The sequence below is a fragment of the Mytilus edulis genome, chromosome 7 (assembly GCF_963676685.1).
Source record: "Mytilus edulis chromosome 7, xbMytEdul2.2, whole genome shotgun sequence".
Lineage (NCBI taxonomy): Eukaryota > Metazoa > Mollusca > Bivalvia > Mytilida > Mytilidae > Mytilus > Mytilus edulis.
Window position 1 is genome coordinate 46,266,274 of NC_092350.1, and position 14,363 is coordinate 46,280,636.

At 31.2% G+C, this 14,363-nt stretch overlaps 1 protein-coding gene across 1 annotated transcript in view; it reads left to right on the forward strand.

Annotated features, from left to right (window-relative positions):
• Positions 1 to 14,363, forward strand: part of LOC139483155 (transient receptor potential cation channel subfamily M member-like 2) — an 85,289-nt gene that overhangs the window by 60,479 nt on the left and 10,447 nt on the right. The window contains exons 21-24 of the mRNA XM_071267190.1: positions 5,256 to 5,438; positions 10,963 to 11,062; positions 11,767 to 12,109; positions 13,907 to 13,975. Coding sequence (XP_071123291.1) covers positions 5,256 to 5,438; positions 10,963 to 11,062; positions 11,767 to 12,109; positions 13,907 to 13,975 — 695 coding nt within the window. The remainder of the gene's footprint in view (positions 1 to 5,255; positions 5,439 to 10,962; positions 11,063 to 11,766; positions 12,110 to 13,906; positions 13,976 to 14,363) is intronic.

A 14,363-nucleotide genomic window follows, 5' to 3' on the forward strand; every position in this document is an offset into this window, starting at 1 on the left:
AGAAAAGATTGGGCTGCCTCTCTTCAATTTTGTCCAGTTACCAAAGTAAAATCAAAATTAAATTCTCCGACAATGCACATCTTGATATATTGTATATGTCATTCCAACACTTACACTTGTTCTTTTATTTGTGTGGCAAATTTAATGACCATTTTAATTCAAAGCTTGGATTTGCATCCTTCATTCTCCAGTACGTTTGAATTTCTACATACATCACAGTCAGTAATTAAAGTTGTGTGTTAAACGTCAGTACGAAAGCAAACAATCCATAGTAAAAAAAGATATTTAGAGGGCACATATGTATCTTTCGTCTGACAGCACGTATACACCACAGTTATCGTAAATTATATAAACATATAAAAAAAAATCGATTTTTTTTTTTTTAAGACAAAAAAGAGAAAAGAACTGATAAGTGCGGGTAATCCATGCGCCTTGCCTCCTTTATGTTTCGATATCTTAAAAATTAATTATTCTTTTATCTATTATAACACGTGAAAACTACACCGGTGAGTTCCATACATGTCATAAACTTACAGCTGGTCCTGAACATGCATGAAGTATTTGCCACTGGACTTTAAACAACAATCAATCACACTACAACTTATAGTATATATAGTTGTGAAATACAAAATGTATATTATAATGATACATTTAGATGAATAAATAGAATACAAATACACACTACTTTATATATCTGACACAATTTAAAGGAATACTCTCTAAACTATATAAGTAGAGAAGCGAAACGTTTCTTTTGAATACTAAACAAACTTCCTAACAGTACATGTTTTTTTAATGGTTTTACATGCGGCGCTCAAATATTGTGCATGGTCTTTTGGTATAGTGTTTAGACATATATGATATTGTAAGAACCTTTAACGTATAATAGATTCACATTCGTTACTTTGCTCAATATAAAAAAAAAACATAAGCATTAATTTATATTAAAAACTGAAGGTCAGACATCACTAATACGTGTTCATTCATTCTTTATTAAAGTTTAGACCTTTTTATCAAGAATGATGATGAGAGTAATTGTAAAATATAATAGGCATGTACTTTCTTACGTTATGGATCATTGATTTTGTTACCTGTTGACCCGGTTGATTACTAGCACGTGCCATTGAACTCGACCGTTTTAACTAAAACAGATTTTATTTTAAATCAACGCCATATATATATATACAAAGTATATACAAAGTACTATATACATATTATATGGATAAGAAAATAAATATTATAAGGATATATTGTTTGAATGAAAATTTTTATACGGTGATACTTTAACACCGTCCCGACAGAGACTGAATGCATTATATGATCAGGTTTCGGGATCCGGGAAGTCTTTTTTCGAATTTCCGAATGTCGGGAATATTTTTTTCCAACTTTAATAGAGTAACTCGCACGAAAAAAAATAAACATACCAAAAAAAGCAACAGCTTCAACGGTAAACTAGGACATATATCAACAGAAAACGAATTAAAGAAACTGTCATGCATAAAACAAAAATATGCATGACTGTGTTAATTTGCCTCCGCTGCATTTCTGTGGATTGTCTCATTGGCAATCATACCACATCTCCTTAACTTTTTTAGGTTACGTTTAGGATTTTCCGTTACTAATCTTCAAATACAAAAAACATTTTTACCGGTGTTCACAACATTTCAAGGTTAAATTTATGGCATACATTCTGGTGTGTATACAATTAACGTACGTCCTTGCATTTAATTATCAATATATATTTATATAAATAAACATTTATTAAAAAATAAACAACATATATATATAGACGAATAATTTATTAGTTCCTCAACAAAACAAGAAAAGAAATAAAGAATTAACACAAGATTTAATCTTTTTTTTTAATTAATCAAAATATACTTCAAATTGTAATAATAAAATACATATATACATGTATTAATCTAAAATACATTATCGAGTAGAAGGGGCGCAACTCGTGGTATCAAACCGGTATACTGAACGGATCAAAACAGGGTCTGAAAATTTTGAACGTTCTTTTGTATCCATGGTCTGTTTTGGTCTGACACGGTCTTAACGGGTCTAAACAACCCGCTAGACGATTCAGTCTTTTCCGTCTTGACACGCCTTAACGAACTGATTTACCTGATGAGGCTATCGATCTGAACGGCGACTTAACTATCTGAAATATCTTGACGATTTTTTCTAGCGGTAAATCCAGTCAATCAAGATGTGATCAGACCAAAATGACCGTTTCAGACTGAAATCGTGCTACTAGTGTTAATCTTTGGGAAATATTCAATTTTCAATTCATTTTTTTTCATCAAAATGATGATTTTCATTTTCGTCACTACAAAAGTCAAAAGTCTGAAAAGACCAGTTTTTGTCTGAATTAGCATGAATTTTTACTCGACATTCTTAATTTGCCTGAATAATTTTTAAAAATTCTTGACATAGTATGAATTTTCTGATAAGGTTCTTGATTTTCTTGACAAGTGTCTTGACAGTATGAACATTGTCTTAAAATTTCTCGACACTTCCTGTATCATCTGATAAGAGTCTTGATTAGTCTCGACCAATTCTTGACTGTCTTAAATTTGTCTCGATATGTCTTGACATATTCTTGACATTTTTGATAATGTCTGAATATGTCTTGACATATTCTTGACATTCTAAATAATGTCTGAATATGTCTCGACACATTCTTGACAGTCTTAAATATGTCTTGACACTATCTTAACAGTATAAATTTCGCCTGAAATGTGAACAGACTTATTATTCCTGGAGTAGATGATAATTTATTTTTAATCTTTGGGAATTATTCAATTTGTTTTTATGTTAAAATAATTAACTTCATAATTTTGATGAATAAATTCATTTTAATTCAATTTTTCATCATCAAAATGATGATTTTCATTTTCATCTATCAACAAACTTTTTAAATTGTACTGACTTGTTCAGTCAACTGATAAGTTGTATGGCTGATTACAGGTAAATCAGTAATTTCTATTTGACAGTTGCGTGTACTTTGGGGTGTGGAATACCTTAATTTTATGGGGAACATCCTGTCCATGTGTATTCCAACAGGTGTCATTACACCAATTGTTCTTTTATCAAATGAATGATTTGTATATCATCATGATTAGCTATTTATATAAACCACATTTTGGTACAATTATTATAGTTATTTACCATATAAACATTGAGTATTATGAATGTTTAATGAAATATGTCTACAGTATGATTTGGTTTAATCATTTAATTTATAAGATTTAGGAATCAAAATTTGTAATTATTTAAAAACCCACATTTAAATTATTTCATACTTTAGATTTCATAGCCATATTTGCATTTGTAAAAATATTTATATATCCAAATTTTCAATTATTTTACATGCCCAACTTTTATTTTTGTTGTAAGAAGTGTAACTTGAAACAACAGTATATATAAAGAGAAAAAAAGATAAAATTATATCATGTATATTGGTCAGGATTTGTAGAACTCAGAACTGTCAAGTAAATTTTAGACACAATTCAAAATGTTCAGAATATGTCAAGCCATACTGATAAAAAATAAGAATGTCAAGAATGTGTCGAGAAATATCAAGACAGTATTCAAATGTCAAGAATTTGTCAAGAAATTTTAAGACAATATTCAGAATGTCGAGAATATGTTGAGTAAATATAATACAAATTTAATATAAATGAGAATTTGTCAAGAAAAATTAAGACACAAGTCATACTTTTGGAGAATGTCGAGTAAAAGTTCATGCAAATTAAGACAAAAACTGGTCTTTTCAGACTTTTAGACTTTTGTAGTGCGTCTATGAACAAACTTTTTAAATTGTAGTGGCATGGTCGGTCAATTGATAATTTGTATGGCTTATTACAGGTAAAGCAGTAATTTCTATTTGACAGTTGCGTGTATTCTGGGGGTCTGGAATATCTTATTTTTATGGGGAACATCCTGTCCATGTGTAATATTTAAAATATATTCCAACAGATGACTTTAAACAATTTTTCTTCTGTTAAATGAATGATTTGTATATCATCATAATTTGCTATTAATATAAAAACCACATTTTGGTACAATAATTTTTTACCATATAAACATTTAATATTATGAATGTAGAATGAAATATGTCTACAGTATGATTGGTTTTAATCATTTAATTTATAAAATTTAGGAATCAAAATTTGTAATTATTTAAAAACTCAATTTTAAATTGTTTTATATCAACACATCCAAATTTAAATTATTTTAAACATTAGATTTAAACTCAGAACTGTCAAGTAAATTTAAGACACAATTAAAAATGTCCAGAATATGGCAAGACATACTGAGAAAAAATAAGAATGTCGAGAACATGTTGAGAAATTTCAAGACAGCATTTAAATGTCAAGAATTTGTCAAGAAATTTTAAGACCATATTCAGAATGTCAAGAATATGTCAAGTAATTTTCATACAAACTTGATATAAATGAGAATTTGTCAAGAAAAATTAAGACACAATTCATACTTTTGGAGAATGTCGAGTAAAAGTTCATGCAAATTAAGACAAAAACTGGTCTTTTCAGACTTTTAGACTTTTGTAGTGTATGATACAATGTATGACATTAACACATTTTTCAATTATATGATCCGGACTCAGAACAAGCACATACAAAATCTGGCGGGGTTAACCAGTTTGAAGGCACACACGTTTTTCCCTAACACGGGATAGTGTTAATTACTGTACTCGCAGTTACTGAAAGCTATTTCAAAGCCTACACAAACTCATAAAAAAGAATTAACCAAGACTTAAACATTATGACATTTTGGGGGTTGTCAATAAAAGAAATTTGTTCTTAAAATAACTGTCATGTAACATGTGTGTGTGGAAGGTGTATCCGGCTATAAAACCTGATATAACATATCCCTTGGAAATAATACACCAGAGAAAGAATATGACAGTTTTTTTTCAAATGGTTCGTTCATAGATATCGTTTGATTGTTTTCAGTTGAAATGGAATGCCACTTTAACTTTTCTTGAAGTCCAGTATTTTGTTGTACTCTTCAAATAGTTTTAATGTTAGCAGCAATCTTCTATCAGGAAAACCATGTTAGGAAAGCTGAAACTTGAACTAAAGTTTTGACTTGGAGATTCTTATACCCCATATACAAAACATAAACAGAAACGAACGCCCAAATATAAGGCGTAAATTATCTAGACTTTTTACTATAGAGTTATTAACCGTTCCGTAAAATTAACAAAACATTTCTTTGATTTTCTTTAGGCCTTTGTTGTTCTAAAATTGGAATGATAACATGCTGCAAACGCTGCAGGAACAAAGACAACGGAGAAAATAGTGACAACATTCCAGACACCGTGCCAACAAATGAGACATTGCTAGTTGCTGTATTGTTAAATAAAACAGAAAAGGCAGCTGCATTATGGCACCAGTTTGATAATCCAATGAGTAAGCTTATTATTATAAACAAGTGATATTAAATGAGCTGTAGGTTATATATTATTACATGACATTTTCCATATTGGCCTTGGTATCCGCCCTAGACTCCCATATTAAGTCAGAGGACTCTAGCCCAAAGGCTTGATATGGGTCTTGGGCTGATATCACGGATCATATGGAAAATGTCATGTAATAATCTATTGATCACATATTTTCAAGCAAGAGAAAACAGATAGCATATCCCAAGTAAGAACTTTAAAAAATGTATCACAGTGAGTTTATAAAGTTCGTATCACAGTGAGTTAACAAAGTTTTGTGAAAAGTTTATCAAATAATTAACAATAAATATATAAATTCTCAGAATTCTCAGAATTGTAAATAGTAAACTACTTAAAGTGTTCCAATTAATGCTGAGGAAGTTACACCATATCGCTACTATGACTTGGAAATATGTTCCGCTTGAACTTTCCATGTCATACAATAATCACTTTTCAATTATTGCGTCAGATATTTTATAAATTTTTTATGACCTCAAAATTTAACGGGAACTTTTGCGATTTTCACTGTTGATTTGTACATTTTTTTCTGCTACAGCAGATTCAGAACTTCTTCTATATTTGATAACCAACCTTGACCTCCGGCTTTAATTGGCCATGCAAAATCGTACATATCAGTACAGAGAATATGTGTTAAATGATAATTAACCATATGTGTAAACAAATGTAACTATATCCGAATGCATTTATTTGTTTGAATTTGATATAGTATTTGAAGCCCTGTGACAGTGTGATCTTCAAATAATTACGCTCAAATGATTCAACACCATATTATACTTTAGTACCAATATATTTGAAGACACATTATCCTTTGACTGTTCCTAGAATTGGTAAAGAGATAGACAGACTAAGTGTGTAGTACATATTTCCTATTTGGTTTCTATTTCTGCAAATACACACCCTTTTACATAGTAACTGTCTTTCACGTAGAAAACACCAAAATCAAATGAACCGACCTATTCAAATAGATATATATTAATTGTCATTATAACAGGACACATAACAGTACCTGCGAATCATTCTTTAAGGATGTACTTAGGTGAGGTTTTGGAATTTGTGTCAAATGTTCGGACTCCTTGGTGTTTTTCTATACGATACAATGTAAAATATTTTGCCCCATAACACCCATTTATTTTTTCACATAAGATTAAATAGCTCATAAAAGGTCATTTAACAAAATTTTTGAAGATTCTTAATTTTCTTTTATTTGATTTGAGACCTAACTAATACCAATGCATTTATAAGGTAAAAGTCCGAGCAAGCTTTTTCCCGCCATATTTAAAAATTCAAAAATCTCGAAAAGAAGCCCCATGACCTATCAATATTTTTAGCTTATGTAAATCCCTAAATAATGCTCTTCATGCTTATAGCATGTATAGTATCAATTTAAAATTCTTGATTTATTCAATTTCACCTAAGTACATCCTTAAGACTGGCCAGCATAACTAACCATTTTTCCGTTATCATATACGGCAGACGTTAAGATTATTAAATTTGAAATTATGAAATGCGACGAAAAATCAGGCAATGTACATCATTGGTTATGTTATAAATACAAAATGTGGATATCGTGAACATATTTAAAACGACAAAAGGCATTCATGTGTAAAACAAAACACCTGAATTGTTGTTATAGAAAATGTATTTTACAAAGGAAATGGAAACAAAGTATGGGCTTCCTACAACGGGAATAAAACAAACTATGATTGTAAAACCCTGTGAAATATAAACCTATTTCGCTAATGATTAGTCAGAATTACGTTTTTTTTTTTTTTTTTTTTTTTTTTATGTCATTAAAACCACATTTTCAACGATCTATAACTTCTTAAAATGGCAAAGTCAACAGAAATAAAAACAAAATGAAGGTATGACCGCATCAAGTTTTTTTTTTAAGTTGATGCAAAGTAACTTAGAGTTTAACTAAATTACTTTTGGTATCTAGTAACTAGTTTCTTTTTTGTTTCAATAAACATATTGTTACAAATGTTTATGCATGGAATAAGGGAGATGAATGCATATTTCTGGTAAGAACATGTCATTTCCCATCTTAGTTGATAACTTAATTTTTTAAAAAGATATCAAAGATATGTGCCTGTAAAAAGGGAGATAATTGGCTACTTCCGGTTAAGGAATGTAACTTTTGGCCTTTTATGATAGTTTTATTCACACTGTTTTCGAAAAATAGATATAGAGGTATATAATAATGACTGACATGAAGCATATGTGTCCTTCCGGTTACAGAATGTCAATCTCCGTCTCAAATGATATTTGTATTTATGTTCATTAAAAAGAAAAAATGGCTTCTAGGTACGTGTTTATACAATAAATGTAAATATAAAAGTAAAATTGAGAATGAAAATGGGGAAAGTGTCAAACCGACAACAACCCCGACCACAGAGCAGACTACTCCTTTATCTGTTTTGGTTACGAAGACGATAAACTTGCAGGATAAACAGTTTTGGAGAAATAACTCTTACAAAAAAGTCTTCGAATTAACAACATAAGTTTTAAAACCGCAATAACTGTTCGATATGTTAATAATTGACAACAAAATAAAACATAAAATTAATGTTAACGTATCATAAGCATTCAACGCTAGTTTTAATTTTCTCGTTAAATAAGTTTAAGACGTTTTGAGGCTGAGATAGATAGTTATCAAAGGTACCAGGATTATAATCTAGTACACCGACGCGCGTTTCTTTTACATAAGACTCATCAGTGACGATCGCATCAAAATATTCATAAAGTCCAACTAGTACAAAGTTAAAGAGCATTGAGGATCCAAAATTTCACAAAATTGGGCCAAATACGCGTTACAGGTTAGGTAATCGATACTTTTGCATTTTACAAAACATTAAGCCTGGTAATATTATAATTTTGATAGCATCGCTATTCAATTTTTATGAAATCAATAGCATATGATATAATAAAGCATTCATCAAGAACACATGTCCGCAATTTGACTTGCAACCAGTCAACCTACGTTATGTACCATTAAAATGACCGTTGCAACGGTAAGTGATTATGTTGAACGCATTTATCCAATCGAACTAGAGATAAAGGATCCAACAGAGGCAGTTGAGTCTGCCTCATACCTCGACTCACATCTTAAAATTGACAAACTTTACGACAAAAGAGATGATTTTACTTTCCAAATTGTGAACGTCCCACTTTTTATGTAGCAACATTCCAGCAGCGCCTGCTTTCAGAGTATATGTCTCCCAATTGATACGATACTATCAGGCATGTATTTCCTATCATTATTTCCTTCATAGAAGGTTGCTGCTCACACTGAAGCTAATTAACCAAGCGTTCAAAATGGTGAAGTTGAAACTATATCTTCGTAAGTTTTACGGACGCCATCACGAGTTATGGAGTTATCGTCTCAAAGATGATATCGGATATTTTTGTTACTACATTCCCTTTCTATTACACGAATGTGACATATCGAATTATAAAATCTACCGGATTTGTTATAACATGGATGCCACATGTGAAACATCGTCTGCTTACCTTTCCGAAGCGCCAGAGATCACCCCCAATTTATGGTTGGGTTCATGTGGTTTAGTCTTTAGTTTTCTATGGTGTGTCTTGTGTACAATTATTTGTACGTTTGTCTTTTTTTCTTTTTAAGCCATTGCGTTGTAAGTTTATTAATTTTAATTTATGAGTTTGACTGTCTCTCTGGTATCTTCGGCCGTTCTTCTTTTAGACATCTTAAATTTTTTTTTGTTATTATTTTATAAAATGTCTGGTAAATAAACTCATCATAGATACCAGGACTAAATTTTGTATATAAGCCAGACACGCGTTTTGTCTACAAAAGACTCATAAAGGCAACAGTAGTATACCGCTGTTCAAAACTCATAAATCCATGGACAAAAAACAAAATCGGGGTAACAAACTAAAACCGAGGGAAACGCATTAAATATAAGAGGAGAACAACGACATAACACCGAAACGTAACACACACAGAAACGGACCAAGCATCAGACAAAACACCACGAGAATAACAAATATAACATGAAAACCAAATACATGAATTTGGGATGGACAAGTACCGTGCCACGTTTTATCTCAATTTCTAAAAAATAAGAGAAAACACAAACGACTCAACGTTAAAATGCAACACACACAGAAACGAACAATAATATAACAATGACCATCTTCCTGACTTGGTACAGGACACTTTTAAAGGGGAATAAAAGTGGTGGGTTGAACCTGGTTTTGTGGCATGCCAAACCTCGCACTTTAATGGCAAAGTTAAATATAACATTGAAATGACAACATAATATTACAGGACTACAATACAAATTAATAGAACATATTAGACAAAGAAAAACATGATTAATAGATAACAAAAAGCATCAGGTTTAAAATTCAATACGCCAAAAACGCGCTTTGTCCACACAAGACTTACAAGTGACGCCCAGATATAAAAGATCGAAAGTGAAAAAAGTACAAAGTTGTACAACACTGAAGATCAAAAGTTGAAAAGGTTTCGCCAAATACGGCATTGTTTTTATGCCCGGGATAAGAACATTCTTATTATATAGAACAATTCATGCTATTGCAAACAGTAAATTTTATCAAATGAATATGAAAGAGATATACATAAAAAAAATGAAGTATTAACTAATTACAGAAAACTAAACCCGAATACATAACGCCCAGATATAAAAGATCATCAGTGACGCTCGAATCCAAAAAAGTTAAAAAGGCCAAATAAAGTACGAAGTAATTTATATTTCAGTATTCTGTCACGTATGATTTCTGCTATACAAACCATTACATCGTTTGAACACAATCCTTATGCGCATATAAATCATGTTAACACTGATACAAGATAACAGATTTAACAGATTAAACTGATTGAAACACCTTCTAGATTTTAGCTAATTTATGCTATAAGTACATTCATTTACAATTTTAAAAAGCTGTCAGGTAGTTGTGAATACCAGCATACAGACTTTGAATGTGCTAGTTCAATGCACACTTGTAACAAGCTGTGACTCCGATCCTAATTAATATTGACATTCTCTCATTCTGTCAGAGGTATATTTTTCTCTTCGGCATATTGTAAGTTGCTGAAAGTGACGTAAGATACCAACCACCACAAACAACAAGAGTGTACTAATATATAAGAGAACATCTCGTGGGATAAATTCTTAACACCCATTGCAAAAATGCGTTGCTAGAAATACATTATTGTTTGAAAGTTTATATGCCTTAATCCAATGGTACGTTCTTAGAAGTCAACATAAACTGTCAACTTAAGGTATATCCCGTGAACTCAACTTGGTCAATACTATCTTTCTCAATTGATATTTTTTCTCTTCCATAATTTGTCCAGTACTTGTGTTTTAGCTATGATTGATGAGTATCTCATTAAATTTTCAAATAATTAAGGGTCGTCTTATAATGAAAATGTGTTAATAGTATGGCATTAAATCTATTTTGTGGATCATTCACTTCAGTGACAGCCCTGATTTCGAGCATGTTTCTTACCTCTTTGGCAAACATTGCGGAAGAAAAGTTTGAAGAAAACCGCCAGAATCAATACCAGTCTCATGCAAAGTAAGTGTATTGCTGAAATGTGAATTGGGGTATGTTTTCGTGTAGGAAGGAAAGTTGTGAATAAAGGAAAACAATATTTTACAACCTTAAACGTTCGAATCACCTTTCTAGATTTCAAACTTTCATGGGAAGCCAGCAGTGTTGTATATATTGCATACACACTTGGTCAAAAATATTTTCATTGTACGTACAAGTTAAATCATGTCATAGAAATAGAATTAGAGAATACTGATAACAAACCAATATAGAAATACAATACCCTAATACTTACCTAATAAAAGTTACCTTAGAATGTCTGGTATTCTGTGTATTTATATTTTCAAATTTATACATTGGTTCTACATATGAATAACACGTGAATTAAACTAAATGTCAATCCTTCAAATGTATGTTTACATTGGCATATTCAATATCTTTTTTACATTTGATAAATTAGTATAGAAATAAAAAGATGTGAAGTTATTGACAATTCGCCAACTACATTTGTGTATCCTGCATAAACATAATAACGGCATACGCAGCTTTATATCTCACTACTTCTTCTAATGAGCAAACCAAATAACGTATAGTAATAGATAAATAGTCACCATCTGATCAAATATAAACGACTAAACGAAATGTTTAACAAACTAGGCAAACCACTACCTTTGAAAAATAGACGCTTCAGTAAAAAAGCCTCATACTTAATTCTTTGATTCTTACAGGTTATTTTTATCACGAGCCGTTCTTCTGTTGGAAAAAATGTTTACTGACGATGAACAAATGGCTATAGAGGCTCTTGATCACGTCTGTGATGTATGGGGAAATATTGAAAGTCCCCTGCACTTCGGACACCAATTCAATATAGAGGAATTCATATCTCACTCTTCCAATCAGAAAGATGCAAGCAAAAGATTGTTTGCGTATAACGTAGTTTCAGTTGAAGACATCAATTTAAATATAACAGATGAACCAGAGACTGAAAATGCTCCACCACGGGAACAAAAAGTGACACCTACAACCAGTATTTACTCGATTACTATAAGTGGGTGGTTTTCATTTATAAAGGTATGTTAACTTTTTTAACAAAAACACCAGCTGCCACCTTCAGGTGGTACCTAACACCTTCACTAAAATTAATTTGGCTCGTTTAATTTTCATAAAATTTTGGCAAAGTATTTACTTTGACCCTTTGATAAAAATATAAAAATTTCAAAAAATTTGAACCAACCAATTTATCAGCAAAAAAACTGGTTATATAGCAGTTTGAAAAACACTAATTTTGATCATTGAGAAGCTTAATGTTTCCCTCACAACTCAACGTAATTAAAACGTTTAGCCGATTTTACAGAATTATCTCCCTGTAGTGTTAGGTACCACCTTAAAGCAAACTTAACATGAATTACTTACAAGTCACTTATTCTAGTAAACTGAGTAATTTATAATGCATTTTTACTTGCAATAAAATTGAGAAAAGATATGGTGAATGTGTCAAAGCAACAACAACCCGACCATAGAGCAGACAACAGCCGAAGGCCATCAATGAATCTTCAATGTAGCGAGAACGCCCGCACCCGTAGGCTTCCTCCAGCTGGTCCCTTAAAAAATATGTATACTAGACAAATACAGTGTAACCTGTCTAATTCGAGACCTGAATATTCCAACAATCTGCTTCCACCGACACATTTTCAAAGTTCTAAAATATGACTAACCTGGCAGGAAAAAAACCCTGAGTATACTGACACCGTGCATAATTCGGCATTTTTGTTATGGTCCTTTAAGAGTGTTGAATAACACAGGTTACATTACTGTATATGAATAAACGGCGCAGAACGGGGAAAATATTTTGATCAAAAAGCAACCCCCTCAACACAAATAACCAACAAGTGCATGCATGTTAACAGAAACATATTTTTTAATTAAGCGTTAGTAAATGTTTGATATATACACTGAATTATATGGGTAATTCACGGACAACCACATGGTGTTGATTATTTAGACGTTTTACATTTGATCAACAAATCTTACCGTAGCATTTAAACATGTTGAATGTAATCAACAATACTTAACCCTGGTTAAAAATGATGATTCGATTATTGATAATACAACGAAGACACGCTGTGAGAAACGCATGTTCTTTAAAAGGTAGAGCTGGTGCGTTGCCTTTCTATTTACGACAAGAATGTAAATACATAAAAACTGTTTAACATTACTTTAACATGCGTACTTTTCTAAATTACATGTATCGTGTTATTGTAATTCTACATAAGCAAAATCATTGTTTCGAGGAAAACATGTTTTATTTTTTTTGTGCATAACTTGTATGAGATAATTTTTATTACAAAATCAAATAGTCTTACAAAACTGGAAAAACGAATTGTTAAAAATTAATTGACTGTAAGTTCAGATTAAGAATTAAGTGGATGACCAAAGAGATAACGATGGACCACGACAGGTTGCCATTTGCATGGTTTTATTCGATATCATTTCTACAAACCTTTTTAACCTTTTTTATATATTTAACCAGACATTTTTACACAAACAGATAATGTAACTGGTTCATTTCTTTCGGATATGATATTTGTCTGGTAACAACATATTGTCATGACAAGCGAAAATAAAACTATACACTGTATTCAATTCAAAATAGTGTCTTAGTCTTAGCCATTTCCTTTCTACCATAACAATGTGTTTCATGTTGTAATTCTTGGAAATAAAACAAATCATAAAAAATCTAAACTTTGAAAGAAAAATCGTAGAAAAAATATTCTATTATGTCTGAGTTTTCCTTTAAAGAAATCATACGATATTGATGTTTAGTAAGTATTAATATATCGTGTTTATTTTAATTTTTCTTTATTTCAGAACCACTGGAGAAAAAATTCTAAGTTATCAATTATTACAGCACCTGTTACAATGATAGTTATCCACCTAGTGAGTTTATACAATGGCTAGCGGTATAGGGTGATGAGCTCTAAAAACAAAACATGTCTAACCCCGCCGCATTTTGTGCGCCTGTCCCAAGTCAGGAGCTTCTGGTCTTTGTTACTTTTGTAGGATTTTTAATTTTAGTTTATTGTGTATAATTCGGAGTGAGTATGACGTCCATTATCACTGAACTAGTAACATATTTGTTTAGGGGCAAGCTGAAGGACTCCTCCGAGTGCGGAAGATTCACGCTGCATTGAAGAACTATTGCTGCTCTTCGGCTGTTTTTACGCATTCCCGATTTTTATTCTCAATTCTATTATAATGTATTTAAACAATATTCAAATTAAATGACACATTGAGATATACATTGTACACATGAGGATATACTTGA